The sequence below is a fragment of the Juglans microcarpa x Juglans regia genome, chromosome 4D (genome assembly GCF_004785595.1).
Source record: "Juglans microcarpa x Juglans regia isolate MS1-56 chromosome 4D, Jm3101_v1.0, whole genome shotgun sequence".
NCBI lineage: Eukaryota > Viridiplantae > Streptophyta > Magnoliopsida > Fagales > Juglandaceae > Juglans > Juglans microcarpa x Juglans regia.
The window spans coordinates 32128996-32156965 of NC_054600.1; the positions used below are offsets into that span (position 1 = coordinate 32128996).

The 27970-nt window shown below is 34.8% G+C and overlaps 1 protein-coding gene across 3 annotated transcripts; it reads left to right on the forward strand.

The window, feature by feature from the left end:
- The first annotated feature begins 459 nt into the window (after positions 1 to 459).
- On the forward strand, positions 460 to 27137 carry LOC121261099 (calcium-transporting ATPase 10, plasma membrane-type-like). Of its 3 annotated transcripts, none has more exons than XM_041163278.1 (39): positions 460 to 616; positions 818 to 980; positions 3813 to 3815; positions 5224 to 5292; positions 6776 to 6942; positions 8051 to 8167; positions 8292 to 8331; positions 9204 to 9316; positions 9422 to 9553; positions 9684 to 9773; positions 11182 to 11251; positions 11982 to 12052; positions 12153 to 12236; positions 12568 to 12645; positions 12729 to 12800; positions 13250 to 13333; positions 13411 to 13493; positions 13583 to 13691; positions 13776 to 13831; positions 14416 to 14458; positions 14585 to 14668; positions 14917 to 15051; positions 15137 to 15202; positions 15289 to 15387; positions 16162 to 16272; positions 16545 to 16707; positions 17370 to 17443; positions 19598 to 19762; positions 19879 to 19995; positions 20593 to 20691; positions 20972 to 21109; positions 21197 to 21297; positions 22015 to 22060; positions 22164 to 22298; positions 23167 to 23274; positions 23355 to 23460; positions 23720 to 23814; positions 23911 to 25112; positions 26547 to 27137. In XM_041163278.1, the coding sequence occupies exons 5-37, from the start codon at positions 6778 to 6780 to the stop codon at positions 23728 to 23730; spliced, it is 3165 nt and encodes a 1054-aa protein (XP_041019212.1). In that variant the 5' UTR covers positions 460 to 616; positions 818 to 980; positions 3813 to 3815; positions 5224 to 5292; positions 6776 to 6777; the 3' UTR covers positions 23731 to 23814; positions 23911 to 25112; positions 26547 to 27137. The 3 variants fall into 3 exon arrangements, with proteins under 3 accessions (XP_041019212.1, XP_041019211.1, XP_041019210.1); XM_041163277.1 differs by having other exon boundaries at positions 461 to 616; positions 16545 to 16715; positions 17384 to 17443; positions 23355 to 23446; XM_041163276.1 differs by having other exon boundaries at positions 461 to 616; positions 23355 to 23446.
- The last annotated feature ends 833 nt before the right edge of the window (positions 27138 to 27970 follow it).

Consider the following 27970-nt stretch of genomic DNA (forward strand, 5'->3'; position numbering starts at 1 on the left):
AAAAAATTTACACAATCTTTTACTATTCACACAATCTCCACACACTATCTATTTTTAATTTTAATTTTTATTTTCCTTTATCAAATATTTAATATATAAATAATGAATAGAATAATTGAATTAGTTTAAAAAATAAACTCAAAATAGAAATTTTAAAAAATATTAAAAATTTTAAAAAATATGACGTGTGAAAGTTGAGATGGTTTCATAGCATTGCTCCATATAATATAATTGATGGTTCTGAGAATTCCATGTGCGCGCATGAAGTTTCTGGGAAATTTCGTTAGTCAACCCCACAGCCAAGTCGTACGTATAACGTAATTATTAGGAATCTGAACAAGCGTGTGTATGATCGCGAGCTAGTCTGCGGTCTGTGTCATTACTAGTAGTAGTACTACTACCACCATGCAGTATATTTTATTTAAAAAAAAAAACTGCATGATATATGCATATATATAATATATTATCATGTATGCATTATACATCAATTCACAAAATGAAACTTCTTCATCGTCATGAGTTTATATATTCAGATGATGTTGTAAGTTATTGATCCGTTTCAAGGGGCCGTATTATAAACAGATGAAGCTCGTTGTATGGGCCGGGATTTACGTACGTACGTATTCGAATCTGCTAGCTCTGATAATATATATATATATATATATATATATATATATATATATATGCTTTTGCAATCTGTGAATATTGCTAGATATACATGCATGCTATATTATATCTTGTTCTTATTCCTCGATAGTCGATCGATCTCTCGACGAACATGAATGATTTTGACAGCACGCGCGTACTTCTTAATTAGATTATTGAAGTCGATAATCTCTCAATTCCGGGGCGCCGCCGGGTATGCAGCTACCACTAGACTTGTACGTACGTAGATTCGACCAGTTTCTTTGATATATAATTGCAGATCAGCTGGATATATCTCTTTCCTTCGAGCTTTCCTACTTTTCGTTCTTGTCAAGGTAAGCATCTTTATTAATTTGCATTATTTTAAGTAAATATATGTGTGTGTGTGTGTATCCCTTTTTGCATTCTGGCATGTTAGCTGATGATCTCCACCTTCAACCTCCTAGCCAGTTTCCCTGGCATCTGATCTCTAAATGCTTGGAGAAGAATAAAATCAATCGTATTCACTACTACAGATTTATAATTAAGTTCGTCCTGACGATCTTTTGATTGAACATCACTACCTAAAAGAAAGAAGAATCAAGATGGAGGTTTTTTAACGTCGTTACTGCAAGTAATTTAGAGAGTAGTACTGAATTTTTCGTGTTTCGTTTATTATTTTGCACGAAGATTGTTTTTCCAAGCTGGATATATATTTGTGGATATACGTGTGTTTAACGAAGTTAAAACCTGCACAACCAAAAATAAATAAATAAATAAAGCTGAACAGAAAAGAAAACTTAACAGTACTAAACAAACATATGATTATGTACAAATAAAATACATGACCACATATATGCGTGAAACGGCCAATAACTTCGGTCATATGAACAGGATCAAACTCAAAGCAAGCGTGGGAAAGGTAGATAAAGTACGGGGTCTGTATACATATGACATAAAGATAAGGGTGGCTCTATGGCTACCGTTGGGGCTCTGTGTATTTTAGATTTTTATTTTTTTATTTTTTTTCACATGTATTTTTTTAATACTTTTAATTTTTTTTTAAAAAAATAAAAAATTTAGAACATTATTAAAAAATACTTCATTAATCACTAAGTAAAAAGAAATAAAAAATAAAAAATCCCAACGGAGCCGGCCCAGCGGAGCTCCAACGGGAAGATCAGCATTTTCCTAAAGATAAAGACCAGTCAAAAAAACAAAAATGATAAAGACCACCGTACTATTGGAAAGCCAATGCGTCGCCCAATTATCTCTCTTTCAGGTGTCCAAAAACGTTTCATTTTTCATTTAAACATATTTCAAACACTAATAAAGTTTTCAAACATACGTAAAATACTGATTTCTTTTTCTTTTTCTTTTTTAAAAAGAGACGGATTGTTCAAGGTTTATTGATTGCTCTCACCTTTAACAGAGGATTAATGCCTGTACGTGATAAACATATTTCGAAATATTGTAAAAACAATAAGAAAGTGCTTGGATAGAAAAATTAATTAAAGAAAATTTCAAACTAAAATTAAATGAGTCATACATGCAAAACATTTCATATTTAAAAATCTTATAGAGACAACAATAAATATTATAAGAATCACTTCATATATCTATTTTTCTCATGAAAACAGTATATTAATGCCAATAATATTCCATTAGATGAAATGGAATCGATGAAAATTAAGAAATAATAAATATCAGATAAAGGAAAATGTTATATATTATTAGTTAGATATTCATCCCATTTTAATTTTTCATAGTAATTTGTAATTGAGTTTGTATAATATGAGTCATGCCACGTAAATACGTAAACTGAAATAAAGATAAGAGGAGATACTATATAGAGAGAGTATTTGTTGCTAGTTGGGAGATACTCACCATATATATAGCTACTTTAAAAAAATGTGTGCAATATACCAAATCTCCCCGTTTAATACGTAACGCTAGCTTTGAACTAAAGGCAAAGAATGGGATAAGATATATAAGAATATGTAAGCTTTTCTCAAAAGATAAGAATATGTAAATTGCCATGAACTTTCCTAGCCGGCGTGGTCGACAGGATCGATGTTCAGTTTTAAGAAGATAAGAATATGACGTACAGTACTGACTTATATAATTTGCCAAGGAAAGAGATTTTTTTGGTCATAAGAAATCTTATTCTATTTTATTTACGTATTTCAACGTATCAATAACTGATATGTTAATACATATTGTTATATAATCGCGTAAAAAATATAGATACAGATTGTATTATATATAATTTCTGCGAGGGAAAAATTGTTGTCCTCCAAAACTATAATTTTGTTAATCATTTAGAATATAAATCTAAAATGTGACTTTAACTTTTTCTTAAATCCTCGTTGATTTATTTTGTAATGCCTAAATATTCATTTAATTAATTCGGACGTCAAAGTTATATAAACTGTAAAGGGGTCGATTAGTTGGAAAAAGGTTGCCCTGATCATGCCAAACAAGCTACCTAAAGTACTTTAATTAGGAGCTCGAGCGAGATCAAAGGCGCCATTCACGCTTTTGCTTTTGCTATACAGTCAATGCATGCTTAGGTTCTTCCAAGTCACTTTTTCTTTTGCTATATATTATCTGGTTTTTGAAACGAATGTTACCTACTTTTTTTCACCGAGGAAAAGTATTTAGTTGTTTTCCTTTCAACGAATCGAAGTATTCGGATTTGAAAATACAACTGTTTGAATATATTTTAAAACTATTTCATTATTATTTACAAACAGTTTATTAATATTTGAGATACTCACACTTTCACTCAAAAGGAGCCGTAATTTTCTTCCTAATTATTTTTTCCTTCTATTATACTTCCGTAAGCAAAAATGACGGGCAACAATCGTGAGCATGCTCTTTTGCTTCTTTCGAACAATGAAAATGATCTGATCACTTTGAAGTTAATACCGATCGAGTCATGCATAGCCTCTTTAATTTGCTTTTTATGTGGAGAAGGAATTAGCAGTACTCTTTCAGTTCAGGCATAGTTTACACTGTGCTCTTGTTTATACAGATGTGAGATGTCCGAAACCTAGATAATGTGGATTTATATTAAGTTGGTTTGCTTTCTGTCCGAAACCTATGCAGATGTGAATGCAGTACTGCGATCCTGTCCAGGCATGCATATAATATATATATATATATATATATATATATATATATAGGACGTTATATTTACTACACACACATATACATGGCTTTAAAGCGTCGAAGCTGTTCATAATTTCTTTATTGAGGAAAACACACAAGGACGGAGAAGTTTCGCATTATCTCTGATAGGTAGAATCTGTGGGCTTGATCTATATTATATATATCTTGGTCTTTGAATATATCCTAGAAAGAGCGCGCAGCCAATAGGCAAGGACGCTGCATGCATGCATCGCAAGCTAGCTTGATGCTTTTAAAAGATCATGTATTCATTAAAGGACATCGATGCTCAGAACATTACCGGTCAAAAAAACTTGCACGTTAAAGCGTAAAGCCATCGAATAAAAGAAAGCTCATTTAAAATAGAAGACAAGAGACATGACTGAGATCGTGATCTTCTTCTTCTTAAATAAGAGATACAAGCTGGAGAGATCAGGGAGTGATAGAAAAACTCAGTTTGTTATATTATTTTTCATTGACAGTAATTAATTAGAAAACGTCTCACCTTCAACTGCGCATTAAGATCAACAATTTATTTCCATTTTATCTAAATAGTTATCTAAAAAAAAAAAAAAAAGTGATGATCGTGTTGACGATAGTGATTTCAACGGCCTATTGCTTCTGATCTATTCCTTGCTTGAACCTCATCCAATAAAAGTATTCAAATAAAAAGAATAGAGAGTGTTAGAAACGCTTTAACATGGGACTAAAGGCATGATATCTTTCGTACGTTCTCCATCTTTTACTTTTTCCGAATTAGGTCTCAGCTGGTTCCTGTAGTACTCTATATAATATGGTTTTTCGCGAGGCGTTATAAGGTGCGCGCGGCTCGAAACAGCTCATTGTACGTTCTAACCTCTGCGGATGTGCGATCGAGCAGCAGTAACCTTTAATTCCCTTCCCTGTTCTAAACTAAGTCTTGTCGATCGATCGGCACCAAATAGAAAAGCAAAATACTTGAACGTGGTCATTAAGTACGTATTATTCTTTTCGCGGGAATTAATATTTATGTTGGTGACAAAATATGTCGATCGGGCCGACACTAATATCCAATTCCATCTATTCTAGCTAGTACGGTATATATATATAATTTCTTGTGCGTGTAAGTTCCGTGTGAATCTCCTTCTTTTTGCAATATTGTCAGCAAACTTTAATTAATTTCTTTCTTTAATGCGAGCATTTTAAGATCATATATATATGGGTGCATGCACTCATGGTTTTCCGATCATTTACATCGACTACCTCCCATTTAAGAGCAGTAACTAGGTAGCTAGCTATATTGGATTTTTGCAAATATATATATATATATATATATCTTGAGCATGAGATCAATTTTCATGATGAAGAATATATAATATACATGCATGCATGCTGGATTGCTAAAGAGGAAGAACTTTGATCTTAATTATGAGATATTTTCTGATGCAGGGGTTTTACTAAGTCGTCTTTTTTTACCAACGATCGAAGATAATCAATTCAAGCATCTGAAATCTCTTGGTACGTCTTTTTCTGGATTTTGTTTTTTTATGTGTGTTGCTCTAATCAGCTAATTTCCAAAGAAGATAATTATCAGTTCTATTAATGTCTAGTCGTCATGAGTTCCATTACCAGATCAAACCCATGTTTCTGATCTCCCTTTAACGGTGGACATAGAAATTATGAGCTGCGGGAGATCTTCGATCCTAGTAATGTTCAACGTTGTACATGCCGATCGAATAGGATAGATCACCTTGGATCGATAGTTTTCCTATAAAAAGTTATGTTTTGGGTACTCGTAGAACTGCTAGCTACTTAACCGCGTAATGATCAATATGACTACTGAATTTATGCAGATTTTCTCAAAACTCATTTTCCTTTTTTTTTTTTCCCCTCACTTTTCATCATTTTATATTAACTATTTCTTTATTCATATAAAATTCAAAAAAAAAAAAAAAATATCGATATAAATTCAGGCATAATTTGTTTGCTATTAAGTAGTATGCTCCAGCTTCCAATCTTTAGTACTGCCTCAAAAGGGAAGGGAGCGCTTTAATTTGCACCATTTAATGACATTTTTGTGTTAGAGATAGCCCAAGATCGATGGTAATTAAATAGAAGTCATGACGTGGAGTTTGATATTCATGTACGTTCACTGGGCCTCTACGTAAATATACCTGATACCCCTTAAAAAACTTATCAATCATCTGCAATAAAAAAAAATTTATTCATTATTTATTTTTTAATATAATATAATATTAGATGATAGATATAGAAAAAATATAATAAATAATTTTTAATTATTTAATAAAAAAATAATAAGAATTAGAATAATCAATACCATTCTTTGCAATAAATGGTATAGTTCTCCATATTTTGAAGAGAAATATTTTGAGTCCCGAATTCAGATTCAAAATGTGTCCCCAATTATTTTTTATTTTATTTTTTATCTTAATAATTAACAAAGTATTTTTAAATAATATTGTAAATTTTTTATTTTTTAAAAATATTTATAATAATTAAATACATAAAAAAAAATGCGATTTTCGAGACACCTATTCAGAACATTTTTTGAGTGCATACATTAGCCGCACTCTCTACATATATATATATATATATATTTTTTTTTTTTTTGAACTCACGTGGTGTGATGTGGCTCAAAGCTGACGTAAGTTTTTTTATTGGCCCTTTGCTGAAATATAAAGTCTGACTGCTGAAATATTCATTTCTTGTGAGCAAGATAGTGAGGAATTCTGAGGAGTTTTCTCCCCCGGGAAACAAGAACGTTTGTAAAGATGTAGTTAATAGAGAAAAGAGGCAGAAAAAATAAATCTGAGAGAAGAGTTTTTGAAAGCGAATGTCCGAAAGGAGGAGTTTTAATTGGATTGTGTTGAAGCGACAACTTGAGATTCTGTGAGAGGGATCGTTTGTTGATTTTGTTTTTTCTATGCGTGTTGAGAAGAGAGGGAATTAGAGTGTGACGGTGTCATCTCTCCTGCGACAGAAATGAGTTTCTTCCACAATTCGCCGCGCCATCGGCGCGACAACGATATGGAGGCCGGACCAAGCCGCTCCGGTGTCGGCATGAACGGTGGCGATGAATCGTCTTCGGATCCTTTCGATATTACCAGCACCAAGAATGCCTCAATCGAGCGTCTCCGCCGCTGGAGGGTACGTTTCCCTTTTCAATCCTCTCTTTCTCTCTGTTTTTACTTTTCATTTAGTTCTCCCTGAATTGTCTGTTCTTCAAGATGTTTTGACTATGTTTTCTGCTTTGGTGGGTTCTTGATCTTTTTGTTCTGCGTTTCTATTTCTTTCAACTGTCGAGGTGGTGTTTAAGAACAAAATTTCGTTAGAATTATAAAACTAGAGAACAGGAGCTGCTGTGCATAACCTTCCAAATATATAGAGAATTAAACATAATGGTTCTTAATTCAAACATTGTCGTTTGAAATCTTCAATTGGTCGTGTATTATGTTCCCGCCAAATACACCCCATCAACCACAAAGGGACCATCCTCCACATCTCTAATTTGCTACGACTACCAAATGGACTTGGCCAAAAGCTAACAAACCCACCATTTTCAGGGCATGGTTCTTAAATCAATGCCCATAAATTCCTAGCCATTTCAGAGTGAAGCAAAAGATGATCAATACTTTCACCACGCTGCTTACACACAGTTTCAATCTTTTACTTCAAAATGCCTCTTTATGAGGTTATCCAACTTTGAAATCTTCCCTAAACTTGTTGTCCAGGCAAAAAATGTGACCCTCAAAGGTGCCCTATTTCTCTAAATAGTTTTTATTTTTATTTTTATAAGTTTTCTATAAATATTCTTCCAAGGAATAGAATAGCCAACTCGAGGGAAGAGCCCATTGTAGAAGGATTTGACCTAGAATGTCTGTCCTATGAAAAGAATCCAACAAAGTTTATCATCACCACCTCCTCTCAATCTGAAAGAGTACAAGCAATTAAAGAATGAAGAGATCAAACATTTAAACTTCACTTTGCAATCAATTACTATTGACCGACATATTTTGTCCACACCAAATATTGAAATTTGTAAATATTTGACGTCAAAATAAGTGCAGCATTAATTTCATCATGTAATCTTACTATGTTCAGCATAATGACAAGTATAACACTGCATTTCTAATGTTATGTAATGTTCAGTGGCCGTTATAGTGAATATTGTTTCTGTTACTTGAGTCACTATGTTGTAATTTTGAAGATAAGGCTGCTTATAATGTTTGGCTTATCTCAACTTTGTCATATGTAGCAAGCGGCATTCGTGTTAAATGCCTCTCGTCGATTTCGTTACACCTTGGACTTGAACAGGGAAGCAGAGAGGAAGCAAAGTATAAGGACTTACAAAGCGCATGTTCAAGCCATACAAGTAACATTCTTTCTTGTACCTGATTTTTTGGGCACTCTGATGACTTAACAAAAAGAAAAAAAGTTTCTTGTGCACTCTTTATAGCTTGAATGTATTTTCTAATTCATGAAATTGGAAATGTTAGGCTGCATATCGTTTCAAGGCAGCTGGGGCAAAAAAAAATGGTACTTCTGCATCTGTTCTTTCTTGTGAAGATCATTTCCATGTCATTCTGGGTTTTAGAACTATCTCGCTCTGTTGTTATGTGATTTGTGCTTGTGGACATGAATCTTCAATGCATTTTTTTTTGTGTGTTTGAGCTGTACTGTCACATAAAATATTATATTTTCATGTCTGATACCGCAATGCAGTTTTTTTCTCAGCTGTTTTATACTTCTTCTTTCTTCTTTTCCTTTTAAATATTCACCAACTCATAACCTATTACTCACAAGCATTGTTAAATTTCTGCATAGAGGGTAGTTCTGTATACTTGAAATTATTTTTAATGAAGTGACACAATTACATCCATTAGTTGTAAATTGAGTTGTAAAATAGTTGTAGGTGCATCATTACCCTATATTTAATCTGACCTATAATATTTAATGAAGGTTTGGTTTTAACTACTTTGATTCTGTTGGTTTTTGTTGTAGGGTACATTAGTCCAATACATCTTCTTTCCCATGCTGGTTTAAGATGTTTTGTTTGTTGGCTTGCAGCCGATCGTATGCCCTTGCTCAAGTTTATGTTCAGCTAACATCTATGCTTGACATGTTCTCTGAACTTTTTTAATTAGTTGTTGCTCTAATCCTGTGTACTTGGGCTATACCTCTTACATTTTCTATTAATTTAGTTTTCTAGTACTTTTTTGAAAAAACACATTCTTTGAAATTTATGGGTGTGTTTTATGCCATGATGTTATTTTATCATTTTGTAAGTACCTTTTTTTAATACTGTGATTTGTGGAATACATCACGACTTTTTAATTGCATTCTTGTGGCATGGATAGTTGATTTAAAAATGTTAACATGATGATTTGTGTGCTGCGTTCAACTAACAGAAACGCTGAGACCACCTCCACCCCCCACTGGCGATTTTGCAATTGGACAAGAACAACTTGCTTTGTTAACAAGAAATCACGATGTTTTAGCTTTGCACCAGGAATATGGGGGGGCAAGTTTTCCTTCAAATTATCTTTCCTTTCTCTGATTTATGTATTATTTGTAAACAGTATGTATAATTTTTAACCTATTATATACTTCCCTACCTTTTCATCAGGTTAATGGGCTATCAAATTTGTTAAAAACAAACTTAGAGAAGGGGATTCAAGGAGATGATCCTGATTTACTGAAGAGGAGTGCTGCATTTGGATCGAACAAAATTCCTCTGAAAAAAGGGAGGAGTTTTTGGGTAAATTTAATTGCAAATTTGATCGTTAATAACACATTTGTTTTATTAATAGTATTTTCTTTTCCTTGGTTGAAGATGAGAGAATGAACTACTCTATTTACTTATTCTTTTTTATTGCTGTTTCTCCTAGATGTTTCTCTGGGAATCTTGGCAAGACCTCACACTGATTATATTGATGATAGCTGCGGTGGCCTCTTTGGTTCTGGGTATAAAGACTGAGGTGAGCTTGGGCAGGGGGCATGATACCTTATGCCTTCTGGTTCTTGTATTGCTGTAGAATGTGACTAGTGTATTACTTACGATGATCTTCTTTCATTGCAAGGAAATAGCCTTTGTTTTGATAAAAGACATCATTTTATTTGAGCCACATCCTCTTTTGCTTATGAAGAAATCAAATGTTTTTTTACAAAAGCTAAGAGTTGGCTATGCATGATTGGCTTTGGAGACAAAATACATCTTTATGCCATGTGACTACAATGTGGCAAGACACTGAAATTGACGTTTGACTCATTAAGTTGGACAAATGCTCCAGTCACATGTGATGATGATCTAAAAATTTGAATTATAACGTGGATAGCTTTCTTTGTATAGACAACGGCTCAAGATAAGATCTTGACCATGGAAAACTTAAGGAAGAGAGGCATCTTATGGTCAAGGATTGGCGTTCTATGTGCAAGAAGGGTGGGGAAACTATCAACAATTTGTTGCTCATTGTAATTCGACTAGGGCTTTGTGGGCATCTATTTTTCATCACCTTCTTGAAATTGAGTAGGCGATTCTGCAGAGTGGTGGAGTTATTGGCGCTTTGGGGAGGTAAACTGGGAGACAATTCGAACATAGATATTTGGTATGGCTCTTATGTGCTTAACGTGGTGCATTTGGACTGCACACAGTGCCCGCAATTTTGAAGGCCATGAGAGAACGCTACCAGAGCTGAAAACCTCTATGGTCAAGTCTTTGTATGAATTGTTAACAGTCCATGACAATACTAAGTTTCTTCTTTTGTGATTCTCTTGTTCTCTTTTCCCTTCTTAGCTAGGTGTTTTCCTACGTATTTTCTCAGTGTACATGAGTAAGGCCCCTTACGCTTTTTTTTTTCCTAATAAAATTTTAGTGTCATTCCTTATATAGCCAACTGAGGATGTGGTTTTCTTTCATTCTCCTGTCATAAGAATCTTGTAAAGTAGTACTAGTAGCCTATTACAAGTTGAATCCTATGGCTTTCACTTTAACCCACGTTCTCGATAGTTTGTAAGATTTAGGTTATATGTCACTGAGGATGAGATTTTGTTCCGACAACAAGAGGTGTGGAGGCAGAATAGTAGTGCAGAAGCCATCCTTCCTGCCTATTGCTGTTCTACTTTTCCTTCTGTACCCACGGGTTGTGCCCCTCTGCTAAAGTCTGAATAGATAAAGAGTCATTTTCAGTGCTTCTGGCTATATCTGTTGTGGTTTTGATCACTGTTTGTTAGTGAGATTCACTTTCTGGTTTGATTTTATTTCAGATTTGCTTTCCTTTCTCTCTTAACCTTGTGTTCTTACACTGCTTTTCTCTTAAAATATCTGAGACAAGATCTTTTTGCTTATCTCATGACATTATGCCTTATTCTTCATTTTTTGTACTATAGGGTATCAAGGAAGGGTGGTATGATGGAGGAAGTATAGCTTTTGCAGTTATTCTTGTCATTGTTGTTACAGGTATTGAATTAAATGTTTGATCAAAGTTTTATTTCCTTCAACGATTGTTCTATTTTTTGTGAGTAACTTAGATATGGTGTATTGTTACACCCGTAGTTTGCTCAACTGTACGGAGTTTTATTATTATTTCTTCTTTATTGTTTTTAGACATTATTCCTTATTTTTGGACAAGATCTTGGTAGGGACATGCAAACAAGAGTACTTTTTTTTTTTTTACAAGTATAAACAAGAGGACCTGAAAGCCGTGTAATTATCTTTGTAATCATGGGCCTAGGATAAATATAGCTGATAAAAGAACTAATCCGACGCCATGCATTGAGCTTTTTAAGATCTTGTTGGCCAAAAAAAGGGTAAATATTTAAGTAGTATTTGTTGACATATGCACATTTTACTTACCTGGTCGTGTATCGTTTATTTGAGAGCTTTATTTTTATGGCATGTTATAAATTCCCTCATGTGCAATATTGCTCTATGTATAATTTCTTAAGTAAAAGTTATTACCTGAATGCCTGAGAGCTGTTATAATTAAGTATTTAAATCTTAGTCTGTTCTACTTTGATGTACTGTATCTGAAATTCTCTATGAATCTTTAATTCTCAACCTGATTGTGAAATGTCATTTATTTATTCTTTACAACTCGGAGGGATTTAAGAATTGTGTCATTGTGGTCTCCTTTATTTGCATTATTTTAAGTTCTGGCCCATTGTCTTTGTAATTCTTTCTTATACAGCTATAAGTGATTACAAACAATCTCTTCAGTTCCAAAATTTAAATCAGGAGAAAAGAAATATCCATATGGAGGTATACTTTATGGCTTTATGTGCTTTATTCTTCTCTTTTTCATTTTCACATTGCTTGGTTATTTTGTCTTAGAATTTTTATTTGAAGATTCACTTTATAGGTTATTAGAGGTGGCAGAAGAATTGAGATATCTATATATGACATTGTTGTTGGTGATGTTGTACCTCTTAACATTGGTAATCAGGTACATGTTTCTTTTTTGTTGTTCTTATTATATATATATTTCGTTGGAGCTTTGAAAATCGGGAACGCTCTTTGGATGATTTTAGATGTTTCTTCTTTCACACCCTATTCCTTTGGGCTTCTGTTATTGTCCCCAATGGGGCTAGTTTTCATGATTCTCTTGTATTCATATCTAGCTCCTAACTTGTAACTAGGTGTTCTCTTTGTGTACTTCCTGTGTACTTGGGCTTTGCCTAATTACTTTATTCAGTAAAATTTTGTTTTTACCAATAAAAAATAATATATTACCATTGTTATTTAAAGTTGACTTGACCTTCTAAATCTTTCTGCAGGTCCCTGCCGATGGAATTTTAATTTCTGGTCATTCTCTCGCAGTTGATGAATCAAGTATGACTGGAGAGAGCAAGATTGTGAGCATTCCTACCCGTCTTTTCGTTTTAATTTATCAATTAATATTTCTTTTTTCTTTTTTGAAGAGTGAACTTTTTTCCAGGCTCACAAGGATTCCAGAAATCCGTTTCTGATGTCTGGCTGCAAAATTGCAGATGGTAGTGGCACCATGCTGGTAATATAGGATTTTCTTAGCTTTTTTAGCAAGTATATCTTATATATATTCTAATATCTATTAGTACCATATAAAAGATAGTGGGATATGAAACATTGATGCAATTGCCTAGATTAAACAATTTTCGGGAAAAGGGAAGCTTGTTTTGAAAAAAAAAACGTTATGTTGGAGTTTATTTTTATCCCCTGAAAGCATAAGTGTATAATTTTCATATATGGATCAGTTATTTTGATGTCTTTATATTTCATAAATGATTGTTTTCACTTTTATAAAAAATGCTGTTCTTTTTAGGGTTTACCTTTCTCTTGCTGGAGATGGAAACCACTTTTCTTTATGAATCTATACATGTATTTGAAACCTTTTATATATGGTTAGACTCTCACATTGAGCCAACTTGCTTTGTGGTATACCCATGTTATATATGTTGCTTTTATTTGTTTATGTACTAGGTGACTAGTGTTGGGATGAATACTGAGTGGGGATTGCTCATGTCTAGTATTTCAGAAGACACTGGTGAAGAGACACCATTGCAGGTCTGCTATCTTTTCGATGTTTTCTCTTGAAACTCATATTTTGCACATTATGTTTACTTTTAAATCATTTGTTTTAGGTACGCCTAAATGGGGTTGCAACTCTCATTGGTATAGTTGGACTTTCAGTAGCTGTCTCTGTCTTGATTGTTCTTTTGGTCAGGTAAATTAAACTTGGGACTGCTCTCTCTCTCTCTCTCTCTCTCTGATAGTGAATTATTGTGGATGACCTCATAAATTGAATATATACAGATATTTTACTGGCCATACCAAAAACTCAGTTGGACATCCTCAGTTTATAGCAGGCAAAACAAAAGCTAGTGATGCCATTGATGCTGCCATTAAAATTGCTACTGTTGCTGTATGTGTTTCTCTGTATGTAGATATATATTTATTATTGTGTGGAGAATTTTATTTTCCCATTACCTTTGTTGAAATCTTGTAGGTCACCATAGTAGTAGTTGCAGTACCCGAAGGGCTTCCCTTGGCTGTTACCTTAACGTAAGTTTGCCTGGCCTGATATATAATTTTGTTCAAATTCTTGACCTTCTTAATCTCTCCTACATGTCAATCCATGTCCTTTCATTTTATTATTTTCTTTCCGTAGTTCTTGTATTACCTTCAATTTATATATAGCTCAGATTGTTATTACCAACATCACCAATTTCTCCGTGGCTCAAGCAGTTGAGATATTCTAAGCCTACTTTCCCATTAACTTGCAGATGGTGCTGCTTCAAATTTCTTATTAGTGCAAACCATATCGATGTGCATATTGGAATGTATATACTTATATATCGGAGTTGGAAAATGATGAACGTTTTTGTAAAATAAAATAACATAAAAATATTCTTAAAGTTCCTTTAGGCTGTTACTTGGGATATTAAATGGTCAAATATTCTAATTTTAAACCCATTTATTTTCTGGCAGGAGTGTAATTCTTATACATGTATTCCCACAGTCTTGGCTACTTATTTCTTGTTTATCATCTTAGACATTATTATTGATTGTGTGGCTGAAAATGTTTTAATTTTTCAATGTTCCCATATGTTACCACGGACTTATTATTTGTTTTTACTATGATACAGCCTTGCCTATTCCATGAGAAAAATGATGGCAGACAAGGCCCTGGTATGTAATGTTGGGGATTTTCCATCCTTGTGCTTATGGGAGACCTTACTCACAGACGCTGAGGCACACACACATGCCTGTTGTGCGATTGGAAGTATACTGTTCATAACCGAAGTTATGCTGCAGGTGCGAAGGCTCTCTGCATGTGAGACCATGGGCTCTGCCACAACTATTTGCAGTGATAAGACCGGAACCTTAACTTTAAATCAGGTGAATTATTGGTATGCTTGTTTTGGCTGATAGTTAATTGTAGATGTTGGGAGTGCACATAATGTTGTGTGGGCCTGATGGTAGGGAACTACTCTGAGTGCTAGCTGGATGTTTTGGGGAAAAAAGCTCAACTAGATCCTTCTTTCCTTGTTCCCCACTTTTGTTTTTTTGGAGGAGGGGGAGTTATCACTTTTCTTTTTCTTTCAGTTATGCATTTTTTTAATTGTGACATTTCCTTTTATTGATAGATGACTGTGGTTGAGGCTTATGTTGGTGAGAAAAAAATTGATCCTTCTGATAAGTCACAGTTTTCTCCCATGCTTTCCACTTTACTTATTGAAGGCATTGCACAGAACACAACTGGCAGTGTGTATATGCCTGAGGTATGCTTTTTCTTGATAAATTATCCTGGAAAAACAAGTAGCAATCAGCACACAGTATGATGATTCTGTTGCTGGTTCCCTGCAGGGTGGTGGTGAAGTGGAGGTTTCTGGATCGCCAACAGAAAAGGCCCTTCTTTTTTGGGGAGTCAAGGTACATTTTCTAACCGCACACCATTTTCCAGTTCTCAGGTAAATTTATTTATCTTAGACTAACAAAACTGGTCTCTTTCTTCACAGCTGGGGATGAATTTCGAGGCTGTCAGATCTGAATCTTCAGTTATTCATGTCTTCCCATTCAACTCAGAGAAAAAACGAGGTGGCATTGCGCTTCAGCTGGTAATGTGAATGCACAGTCCTTTGTGTCTAGTGATCATAGAAGTATTGCAATCTCAATGGTGATGGTATCACTAGAAAGTGATCTTTCTATTTCTAGTTTTGATGTCATTTTTGAGACTCAGAATTTCTTTACCGGGAAGTAAAGCTTGGAATCTTTCTGTTGTTGCTTTCCTTAATCTTCCTTTATTCTTATCTCTGACTTTGGGGTTTGAATTTATGGGTGAGTAGATTTAAGGATTTGCAGATTGGTTTTGTCTCAACGTCGGAGTTATTACCTTGAAAGGTCAAGGTTATGATGCTGAGAGAAATCAAGGCAGAAACTGGATCAAATATCTCTTGTTTGAACTGCACTAATGCACCACATGTATTGCTGCCTGCGTGATAAAATATTTTGGTTGCTAGAGTTTGGATTTCACTTCAGTAGCAAGAATTTTAAGATGTTTAGTTTTGTTAAATCAACTGTATAATTTTAAGTTTGTTTCATATTGAATAGAATCAAATTTTATGTAGCTGATTTATATTATTAATATTTATTGACCTTTATTGCATCTAGGCTAGGTGAGTAATTCCCTTGACATTTATTTTTTTGCTTTCATTGTTATTTTCTCAATAAAAGAGTGATTGCTTCATACAGCTGAACCAGTAAAACTACTTTCTTGGTCCTTAATTTTTGAGAGTCAGGAATCTTTGTTAGGAGGTTCAGAAAGAAGTCTAGATATACTGTGTTTCGTATATTCAATGAAATGTTATTAATTTTCTTTGCCATATTTTCAGCCTGATGGTCAAGTTCATATTCACTGGAAGGGGGCAGCTGAAATAGTTTTGGCATCATGCACAATGTATATTGATGCAACTGATCGGGTGGTAATGATGGATGAAGATAAGGTATGACAGTGTAATAGCTTTTCAAGTACAGTTTGTATTTTAGTAGTTAACTGGGTTTTACCTTTGTGTCTCTTTCCCTTTTTTCTTTTACCAGCTTGGTATTGTCCTGGCATGTTATAATATGTATATCTTGAAAGAAATGTTTCTAAGAGTTTTATCTACAGATATAATAATACTTTTGCTTTTCTTAGTGTATATTCTGTGCTAGAATGCAAAACCTGCATGTATGCTTGTAGTCAAAGTATTTTAGTTAAATTCGATTTGTTTTGCAGATGATGTTTTTTAAAAATGCTATTGAAAACATGGCCACTGGTAGCTTGCGTTGTGTTGCCATTGCATATAGATCATATGAATCAGAGGAGGTTCCATCTGATGAAGAACAACTAGCTCAGTGGGCGTTGCCTGAGAATGATCTTGTACTGCTGGCTATTGTAGGTATCAAGGTAGAATTTCCTCAGAAATTCAATATAGATTCATATTGAGAGAGTTATAATGTCTGTATTTGGTTGTAGTTTCTAGATTTTGACATCATTTGGCCTTGTGCATTATTTCTCTAATGAATTTGGTTGCAGTTTCTTCTTGATTTTACATAATTGTTTCTTTTCATAGTTTTACATCCTTCTTGGCCAATTGGCTTTAGATCCATTGGCACCTTCTCCCCTATAATGATGGGTGAGGGGCTGGTTTTTAGTTCAGGATCCACTGGGTGGGTACATGGAGCAAAAAGACACATTCTATATCATTATCGGGATTGTATGGTCGGAGACATTGGATGAGATATAGGCATGCCAATTTGTTGTTATTCCCACTCACAGGCTTTGCACTCTGCCTTGAGGAGTTGCGTTAATATCAATTTTGTAGAATTCGTATCTATATTTATTTCATCTCTTCCCTTCTGTGTAATACATTTATGTAATTTGGCTGCATTGCTTTATTGTGGTGCTCTTAATGTTCAAAGTCCAACAATGATCTTGACACTTAGGTATGTCTACTTAAAGGGCTTGCCTTTGGGTCATTATCTGATATTTCTGGAGAAAATTTCACTCTGGCATCATTTTTTGAAAGTTAATCTTGTCTTGGTTTTTTCACTCATGTAGACAATGTAATGCAGGATCCTTGTCGGCCCGGTGTCAAAGATGCTGTGCGATTATGCCAAAATGCTGGTGTTAAGGTACCTTTTGAGTTCTAAACTTTTAGTTGCTGGTGATTTTTTTCTTTAAAAAAAAAAAAAAAAAAAAAAAACGTATTGATAAGCACTAGGGTGCAACCCAAGTACTACTTGTTGAAGGTCCGTTTCTGCAATCGATCCTGTAGTTGACACTATCATTGCCAATCTTTAGAGTCCTAGTGTGGGATAAATATGTTGCATTTCATTGTCATTTGGGATCTTCAATGTTATAAAAGAAATGCATGTGTCAGTTTCTTGTGATATTGCTTGCAGGTGAAATCATTCGTCTTGGGGCAAGCAAGTTTATTCCTCTGTAAAGAAAATATGCAATAAATTGGCAGTGCCCATAATATATAACTTGGTAATGCTAAAGGGGGAGCATTGGTACTTCCTTTCATATCCACCACCTCAAGTAAATCGGAATCGTCTTCCATAATGTTGCTGTGCTAACTCTGAAAATTCCATAAAGTTCTTGCTAACTCATGATGCGGTAAGAAATAATAAACAGATTTCCCAATTCTCATACACATACAACACTATTTGACCATCGTGACATGATGCTTTTGTATCTTGTCCAAGACCATGTATTGCCATCCAAGCAAAGAAAGCGGCGCTCAAGGGAGCCTCTCTCTTCCAAATCGTCTTCCATGGAAAGTAGTGCTGTTTTTAGAGGCCATGACATTACCTCTTTGATAAACTCCTATGCATCGTGTCTACCCCACCCAGTCTTAGTTGAAGAGAATACAGCTTAGCATACAAGGAGATGAATTAGTCTACCTCTTAATCTTATGGCACTCAAACAAGCTCCACTTCCGATTCAGGGGGGAGTCATTGGATAGATGTGAGTTGTCTGCCACCGATGTGTTCTTCTCCCTAGCTGTATTCAGCATCTGAGGAAGCCCATTTGAGAGGCTTACTGTCGCACCATACACTATCCCATTCCTTTATCTTGTTTCCATTCTCCATCTCATATCTGATGTGTCAAGAAAATTTCTTTCAGGCCTATGGCAAAGTCCTACTAACTCATCCCATCTCATCTCATATTGTGATTTGCATCCCATCTCATCTCAATATCCAAACACCAAAAACACAAATACTTTTCAATTTCAAATCTTCAACTTTTTTGTCTAATCATTACCTAATCATTACAACTTTGTCAAACTTCCAAACAAAATACAAAAAACAATTCAACTTTTTCAAATCCAAAAAAAAAAAAAAACTAATATCAAAAAATTATATTCTAATAATATTTTAACTCTATAATATTTTTATTCAACTTTTTCTCTCTCATTTCTCAAAACCCATAAAACATATTAATTCAAACCATTTTACCACTATTCACAAACCATTCCACTACTAGTCACATCTCATCTCATGTCACTATCCAAACGAGGCCTCAGTTTCCTTGAACATTCTTCCATAATTCAACCCCTAATTCCCAATCACCTCGTTGGATCTGCAAACACCCCACTAATAGTTAGATGATAGTTTTACCGCATTACAGCCCCCATTTGGACTGCAAATCCTACTTAGTTCGAACTCTAATTGGATTGTAGTACCAAACCCTTATACCGACATCTACATTGATGACTTGAATTCTAATTCATTCACTCTCTTTTTACAAATCTCGTATTACCTTCTACAGGAATTTTTCGCTTGATTATTTTTGTTGTTTTTTTAATGTGGGATTTAGTGGAATTTGATAAATTTAGTTCACATATTGAAATAATTACGTATAGAATACTTGCACTATGTCTGAGCACATTGTTTGTATGAAATCCTCAGGTTCTCAGTTTCGGTTCATATAGTGTTTTTATTTATCTAGAGGTATTTTTATACACAATGGTTTCTCATAATACTATCCATATGTATTATTATGATACATTACCTTACCTTCTAAAACAATGGCAATGCTTCATATAAATAGGTTAAAATTCTGGTCTAAGGATTTCTGTAGCAGAAAATATGTGAGACTACTCTAGTTTTATCTATCAAATTATTTTTTTTGTTGCTTACTTTTAAAGTGGTTCATTGAAAGATTTTTTTCTTTTTCTTTTTTTTCCAACGCTTGGTGCTGTTTTTGGTCTTCATTTTCTTGATAACTGTTGATTATTGCAGTACACTGTGTGAACAATTTTTTTTTTTCCTGACCTGTAGGTGCGGATGGTCACTGGTGATAATGTTCAAACTGCGAAAGCAATTGCCTTGGAATCTGGAATACTGGGTTTGGATGCAGATGCTACCGAACCAAATCTCATTGAAGGAAAAACATTTCGTGACTATTCAGATACCCAAAGAGAAGAAATTGCAGAGAAGATATCTGTACGATCTGCTACATTTGCATAATCACTAGATTAAATTCTTTTTTATGTTTACAATGACTAATTAAATTCTTGTGGGAAAACTGATAGAAAGAACCTTTCTTGTCCAATATATAGGTGATGGGACGGTCGTCTCCCAATGACAAGCTTTTGCTCGTGCAAGCATTGAGAAGGAAAGGACATGTAGTTGCTGTAACTGGGGATGGCACTAATGATGCTCCTGCTCTACATGAGGTTTGACAACTAATTTTCCTATTTCCTTTATCTCTTCTTATTTTCTTTTCTTTTCTTTTTGTTTTATGGAGTCATAAGTTTGGCCATGTCCTTTGCTTTAGTTTTTCCTACTTGTAGTGTCGTCTGTAGTTTTAACATACATGTGATGAAGTCTGTAGTGTTAAGATACATGTGATGAAGTCTGTAGTGTTAAGATACATGTGATGAAGCCTGTAGTGAATCTAATTGATCGTACATATGTTGATACTGCTGTGGCATAGACCATTCAATGCTGTCTGCTTGAGTGGTTCCCTATCCTCAAAATGCCTTGTTTAAATGTGCTTTTTCTTCAATGAAGGAGAAAAGGGATCCTTTGAAACTTTGATCATGTTGACTATGGGAGTGGAATAAACTAATTGTGGATCCAGGTGGCTGTTTCCATCATGCGATGGTGATTTGGCTGTAAAACCTGTACCTGCTGGTTTGAGTCTTGTTGTCTTGCCTGTAAACTTTGAAATTTATTAGAAATGAAATAATCTCCTTTTTATTTTCTAGAACACAATTTTCTATTTTGTTAGTCTTGATTGGTGTTCACTGTTCAATTATTTTGGAGTTCAGGCAGACATTGGTCTTGCAATGGGTATTGCTGGCACAGAGGTTGCTAAAGAGAGCTCCGATATCATTATCTTGGATGACAATTTTGCTTCTGTTGTGAAGGTATGTCTTGTCCTCTAGTGCCTCTTTAGGGTAAATGATGTTGCTTTAGTTTGTGTTTGTAGTCACTGACTTTTCTTCTTATAGAAGGTTCTTCTAATTAATCTGAAAGATTCTCTTATGTTTGTTGCTAAAGACACAATTGCATTGACAGGGACCCTAATCTGTGACCCTACTTATTTGGCATGCATGTATTTGAGATTATCCTGGTCGCTATATAATCAATTTTGCCTTTTTTATTTTTAAGAGGAGAATTATTATTTTTTTCTTCCTACTAATGTAGGTTGTCAGGTGGGGCCGATCTGTATATGCAAATATTCAGAAATTCATTCAGTTCCAACTTACAGTGAACGTAGCAGCTCTAATTATAAATGTTGTGGCAGCTGTTTCCTCTGGTGATGTCCCACTAAATGCTGTCCAGGTTTGCTCTCTCTCTCTCTCTTCCTCTCTCTCTGCACATTGGTTGTGTACAATACTGATGGCTTGACATTCTTTGCTCTTTGTATAGCTTCTCTGGGTTAATCTTATCATGGATACTCTTGGAGCTCTAGCATTGGCTACAGAACCACCAACTGATCACCTGATGCAGAGGCCACCAATTGGTCGAAGGTAGTAATTTTTCGATTATGGGAGCTTTTATTTTATTCTGGTTTTCTTCAAAACAGATTTACCCAGTACTTTTTCTCAATTTTAAGCATCATGCTATGCTGATCTGGCCATCTTGGAAAAGCTATGCTTTCCTTGGGAGTGGGAAAGAATTTCGATGTTGTAATGTCATTTAAGTTATATACTCAAATTTTCAATTATGGGGGCTTTTATTCTATTCTGGTTTACTTCAAAACAGATTTTACCCAGTATTTTATCTCAATTGAGTCTCATGCTATGCTGATCTGGCCATCTTTGAAAAGCTATGCTTTCCTTGGAAGTGGGAATGGATGTTGATGCTGTAATGTCATTTAATTTATGTACTCAATTCATCTAGAAGTTCACTAACTAGTTCTCGATGGTATATCAAATAAGGTTTTATTAATAATCAAATATTTTTAAAAAAACGTTGAAGGCATAGCCTAAGAACTCAGGAAAATGATAGATCAAACTTCTATAGTGGTCATATTGACCAACAGCTTTTTAAGACCGGCCTGGAATTGTGCTCCCTTTTCTATCCTTTCTTTTCTCTATCAACTTCATTCAGAGCCTGTCAAATTTTCCTTGTCCGGCATGGCTCCTGTATCTTGAACTTGTATCTGAAAATAATTAGATTGAGTATCTTGTGCTTGCTTCTTTGATAGTTTTGTGAAATATACTGATGACTTGTGTGTTTCCCAGAGAGTCTCTTATAACAAATATCATGTGGAGGAACTTGCTGATACAGGTACAAGGCTTTTCATGTTTCTTTTGTGGTCTGTAGTTCATTAGCAGTGTGTTTCAGCTGTCAGTGATGTATGCCGTCGATAATGGTGGTTGGGAAATTGTAGGCTCTATATCAAGTGACCATCCTGCTTGTTCTCCATTTCGGAGGTAGGAGTGTGCTGAATTTGAAGGGTGACACAATGGAGCATGCCAACAAAGTGAAGAACACTTTAATATTCAATTCCTTTGTTTTCTGTCAGGTAAGTTTTAACACGTGAAATTAATAGGGAAAGAAATTTAAATAATTTAATTTCTCTTACTTTGATTGTTTGATCTTTATATATTTTTTGGTACTTAAATTTATTTAAAACAACATTATCATTAGACTTCGTGGCTGACTGGATCTGGTCTTTTAGAGAAGTGAGATGAGATGGATTCACTCTTGCCTTCCTAGGTGAAGTTCTTCCTCATGCGTTTAAAAGTCTTTCATGCTTCATTTGAAGTGATCAGACAGATGTTGATCAAATCTTTCTTTATAAATAAAAATAGTTCTTTTGTTGCTAAGGAAAAGGCTGCTCTTGTAATTCCTTTTCTTATTTTGTGTATATCTCCTCCTCCTCCTCCTCCTCCTCCTCCTCCTCCTCCTCCTCCTCTCTCTCTCTCTCTCTCTCTCTCTCTCTCTCTCTCTCTCTCTCTCTCTCTCTCTCTCTATTCTTTTACACAAGCTTGAAGTCAGAAGTTAGTTGCCACTGACTAGCCTGTGAAGCTGTGCATTACGTAATGCATACTTGCATTACGTGAATACCGTACAGGTCATTGAAAGCTTCTTAGGGTATTGATGGCACAGTGCTGTGCTTCTGCCAAAACTCCATTCGCAATCCAATCAAGTACTTTTAGCAATTTTACTTGTTTGGGAAAACTGTCTAGACTTTTTTTCATTGTTATGCATGGTAGTTTTCCAGTATGATTCGTTTATGCCTTTAAATTTTACTGGCTAAGCTGATCTCACTCCCAGGGGATGGTGAACTTGTTCTTTTTTACTGATAAACTTTGGGTGGCATGTTGCTATGTCATGACGTTATCTTTTAACATTTAAGCACATGAATGACATGATTGGTCCAACTGCAGGTTTTCAATGAATTTAATGCTCGGAAGCCGGATGAATTTAATGTATTCAAAGGAATTACTAAAAACTATCTTTTTATAGGAATAGTTGGATTAACGGTTGTGCTTCAGGTGAGATTTGTATGATATTTTTATTTGCTGGTTATGCTTTACTATCTTGCTTGGACTAAGTATTTGTTGCTGTTCTTTAGGTGATTATCATTGAGTTTCTTGGGAAGTTTTCCTCAACAGTAAAGTTGAGCTGGTCAAAGTGGCTGATCTCCATTGTTATTGGTTTTATGAGGTCAGTTTGTTATGGTATGAATAGTTAAGAGGTAGTACTTCCAAGATGTTTTTGAGCGTCTTGAATCTCAACCTCTGTTTGTTTGGGAACTTTGCCCTCAAAGTGAATTTTTTTTGCTTGATGATCATTAGCAGAATTGGAAGGTCTAACCAAAAACTTTGAAAGACTTGTCCATGTGAAAACATAGGCTGTCTGATTATAGATTAAAGACCTTATCTCTACGTTTTCCCCTTATGGCTGACAGAACTAACTCTCTCTCTCTCTCTCTCTCAGTTGGCCCCTAGCTGTTATTGGAAAACTGATACCTGTACCAGAAACTCCCTTAAGTAAGTTTTTCCCAAGATTCCAGCGACGATGAATGTCTCAAGGTACGAAAGCGTAACTATTTATGTTCATGGTCTTTATATGTTCCGATCAAAGTCAGCTTCTTAGATTTGGTTAATTTTCTCTTTCTTGACTTACAGGTTAATGTTAGTTGATAGAATGCTTTAAGGAGTCTGAGCAATGCCTCTTCCACTGAACCCAAAAAAGTGCATCTCGCAAAAATTCTCTTCTCCACCATTTTTATTGACCCTACCAATTTCACACTAAAACGACGTATGAAATCTTTCTCATCCTAAACATATTTTCAACCAGCTCCAGCTCTTTCACAAAACTCCCAGAACAACAAATCTGCAATATTTTGTAACAAATAATATAAAATTGAAAACTTTTCACATCCCAACATGGCCTAAAATTTTCAAGAAGGAAACAGCAAAGGATGCGGCCCCATAATCAAATGTAAGATGTGAAGGCACAAAAAAGAGCAAGAAAATTTGTAATTTCTTGCGCAAGGAAATGAGTCTTTTATTGGGAAACCTGATAAGAAAAGCAAGTGGGATGGATTCTGGATCTTTTATAAATACCATTGGATGTCCCCAATTGGAATCAATGCCCTACGAACTTGAGAATAATTTAAAGAAAATGGTACTTCCAGAAGGCCAAGTTTTGGTTGTTCTGTCACATTGAAGAGGTTGAAGCAATTACAAGAAAAAAGAAATATAAGTCAATTTCTGATTCTGTAGATGATGCCAAGCAATGCAGCTTGGATGATAAGCAAGGGGCAGTTATATCTAAATTTAAGGATGTGGAGTGGTGGGAGATCCCTGAAACCAATAGTTTTGGCACCACTCCAGAAAGGGGCGGTGTCAAATCTAAAATTTAGATGAGGATGGTTCAGTTCTGAAAGTTCACTTGCTGGAATTTTGGAGGATCTCATAAAAGAGAATTCAGAGAATATTGAGATAAGAGATGTAAATGGAAACAGTTCTAAAAAGAATGAATGTAAGGAACCAGATCAGAATGTGGGTAACAACAGGGAAAAAAGGTCCCAAGAAAATAAATTTTCCAGGCTACCGACAGAAATGCCCCCAAAGAACTGAAACTCAACAGAAGGTTTGGAATCATACGAGAGAAATGAGCAACAAATGATGGTGAATGCATCACTTGGAAGTAATGGGAGTGCTGTTAAGTTAGGTCAAGGTGAAAGTGGTCAAGTTAGTTCAGAAGATTTTCTAAAGCCATCTAACTGACAGATTAATGGGCAGGCAAATGGAAACCTTGAGAAGCAAATGGAGAGAAACCTGTCTTTGCGCAATTGAAGAGGCAACGTGGTGGTTCTGTTGAGGTATTTCTGACTACCTTCTCAATCAATCTTACTATATGAGTGAAGCACATAAGTGGGCCCTCTTCAAATTAAAAAGAAAATCCTTGAATTTATTTGTTGCCACCACAGTTTGATTTGTTCCCTGAATACTAACAACACCTCCTTAGTAACCGTCTTGAGCATAAGATGTGCCTTTATCTAGCATGCATGAGAGACTATTTACTGTATCAAATTTCCACTGTTTGTAGTATGCACTTGCAGTCACAAGGGCACCTCATTTATATATTGTGCACACATAGGAGTGGTTACTTGGAATTAGGTTCAAAATGTTTCTGATCATCTTCTCCATCAAGAAAAGTATTTTGTTATTTCCACTGTTACGTACGCAAAGTGGTTGGGAATGATATTTCCACGTTTCACATCAGTTTCATTTAGGTGTCCTTTCAGTTATGTAATAATAATTAACTCAATTAAGCCTTTGTCTTAATTAAATTGAGGTTGATTTTATTGACCATTTTTCAACTAATTGAGCTTGTGATATGTTATCCAATATCATATATTATGCCTTATCTCTGTTTGTCGTACCCTTCTTCACCATGTTTACCCACATTGTTTTAGACTTTCTTCTTCTCTATCATACTTCCTGTATATTTAAGATACCCATCACATCAATTGTTAATGTAGGTAGGGGTTTATCTTTATCTATGGAATTCAAGGTGCATCTGAAAATTAATGCACATTTTACTCACTGCTAAAGATTATGATTGGTAGTATGTGGAAAAGAGAGGTATAGTAAATGTAAAATTCATGGATTCTAATCTTTGCATCCAAAACTGACAACAAACTGTGAAGGTTATGATTGGAAGTATGTGGAAAAGAGAACCCTTTCCTTGTTGCAAAATTCTTGAAAACAAATTTAGAACTGGTTGCACTATTTATGGTAATTCTATAATTTGCCGAAAACGGAACACCTCCCTATATGTAATCCTTAAGCCGTTAAAGATCTTTTTTACCTAGTTTTAGAATGCCTTCGAGATCCTATGATTTTATGGCCACATAGCCATCTTTAGGGAAGATGGTTGAGGAAGTGGAGAATATTTACTTTTGTTAAAAATGGACCTATTTACTGCCAAGTTGGGTGCATATTCTGTAGGATGTTATGACGACTGAGAGTTGTTCTTTTAGCATGGATCTCTTCTGGTGGGTTGTTTGGCATCAATTTATTTTATATTTGAATTTCAATATTCAATTGGTGCACTGGTTTTGTGCTTGATGTTCGTTTCTATTTCCTTTCCTCTTCAGTTTTATTTCATTTTCTTTTTTCTCCTTCCTTATTCCTTTCTGGTTATGATAGAGGTTCATGTTGGTCTTGTTGCTGGGTTTGATATGGTTTTCTTGATGTTTGTGGTTCACTGATTTTCTTTCTGATGTTTTTTATGATAATGATATTTGTAGATTCATGATAATATTCATGTTGATGGGTTATTTTATCACGACAAAGACTGTTGATGCATTTCGGCTGGTAAAAGCTAATGAGATGTGGTATTCGCTGATGCGAGGCTTATAAATGTATTCTGGCGAAGGTGTGATGAGCTGAAACTTCCTTGGAGGAAGACGATGGAAATTGGTGTTTTTATTTTGCCCTGGGTCCAGTAAATTGTTATTGTCGCGGTTGGAGCACAGATTGAGCTTTTTGTCACTGCATGACCAAGTTGTCCACGCCGTTGCTGATAATTGCAGCACCCCTTCTGGAAGGCAGATATGCGAGGTGGAGGAGGTGGTGCATGAAGATGGCTATGTTTAGCATCTTCCTTGGAGAAAGACGATCAAATATAATTGTCATTCAAAATAAAATGACAATGGTTTGCTGGGGCCAATGGTATTTAACATCCCAAAATAAAATGTGTCCCGACCGAAAATATGTGTCACAAGTACCCCCTCATCTCGGCTGCTACTGAAGTCTTGCGTGCACGTTTAAAGTAGATTGGATTGTACTGGACTTCCGAGATTTACCATTTAGATATTAAAAGTATATCAAATTATCTAGTGAAATAGTTTGTGAATAACAATAAAATAATATTTAATGGTTTGTAAATAATAATTAAGTAGTCTTAGAATATTTGAGAATAATTCAATTTCTTAAAAGATCTTAAAAATTTTCTGTATCGTTCTTTTTAGAGGAAGAGAGGTTTTGATTTTTGAGGGATAAATCTTTCTTGTTCTCACTTGTGATTGAATACAAAGTATTGGTCTCTATTTATGAGGAAATTGATTTGATGTTATCTTCAATATTGTTGAAATCTTGAGCTTGAGATATGATGAAAGTGGTGTTGGTGATTAAGTAATCAGCATTTGAAATATTGAATTAGGAGCTATGGTCAATAACGTGTTAATAATGAGCCAAAGCTAAGAAAGGATTAACAATACGTCGAAAGATTAAACCACCAATCGGCTATATATGGCCTTGGTCAACAATAGGACCAAAATTAAAAGATAAAAATGGATTTGAAGTCCTAAACAGTACTCACAACAAATCAAAATTCAATAAAAAAAATGGCCAAAATTAAAAGCTAAAAATGGATTTGAAGTCTTAAACAGTACTAACAACAAACCAAAATTCAATAAATAAAAAAGGCTCTAAGTTAGTGCATTGATCTGAGATGAAATATGGTTAAACAATGATGAAAATTTGTGGATGCAAAGCTTGCGAAATTTTCTAAAAGAAATAGTTAACAAAAACAAGTCTAATGTTAGTCAATGGCTTTGATACCATGCTAAAAATATAATTGTGACGCATTCAACCTCTGCTTGGGATGGAACAGAGATTTAGAGCATCAAGACATGCAATACAAAGTTACATACCCCCGTACATGATAGTT

What these genes read in the sequence shown, in the direction of transcription:
- LOC121261099 (XM_041163276.1), top strand. Translation starts at nt 6,778, where the DNA reads ATGAGTTTCTTCCACAATTCGCCGCGCCATCGGCGCGACAACGATATG. An exon ending in CCCTTGGCTGTTACCTTAAC is followed by an intron (nt 13,832 to 14,415) that starts GTAAGTTTGCCT and finishes ACTATGATACAG; the next exon opens with CCTTGCCTATTCCATGAGAA. An exon ending in GGAGGAACTTGCTGATACAG is followed by an intron (nt 22,061 to 22,163) that starts GTACAAGGCTTT and finishes GGGAAATTGTAG; the next exon opens with GCTCTATATCAAGTGACCAT.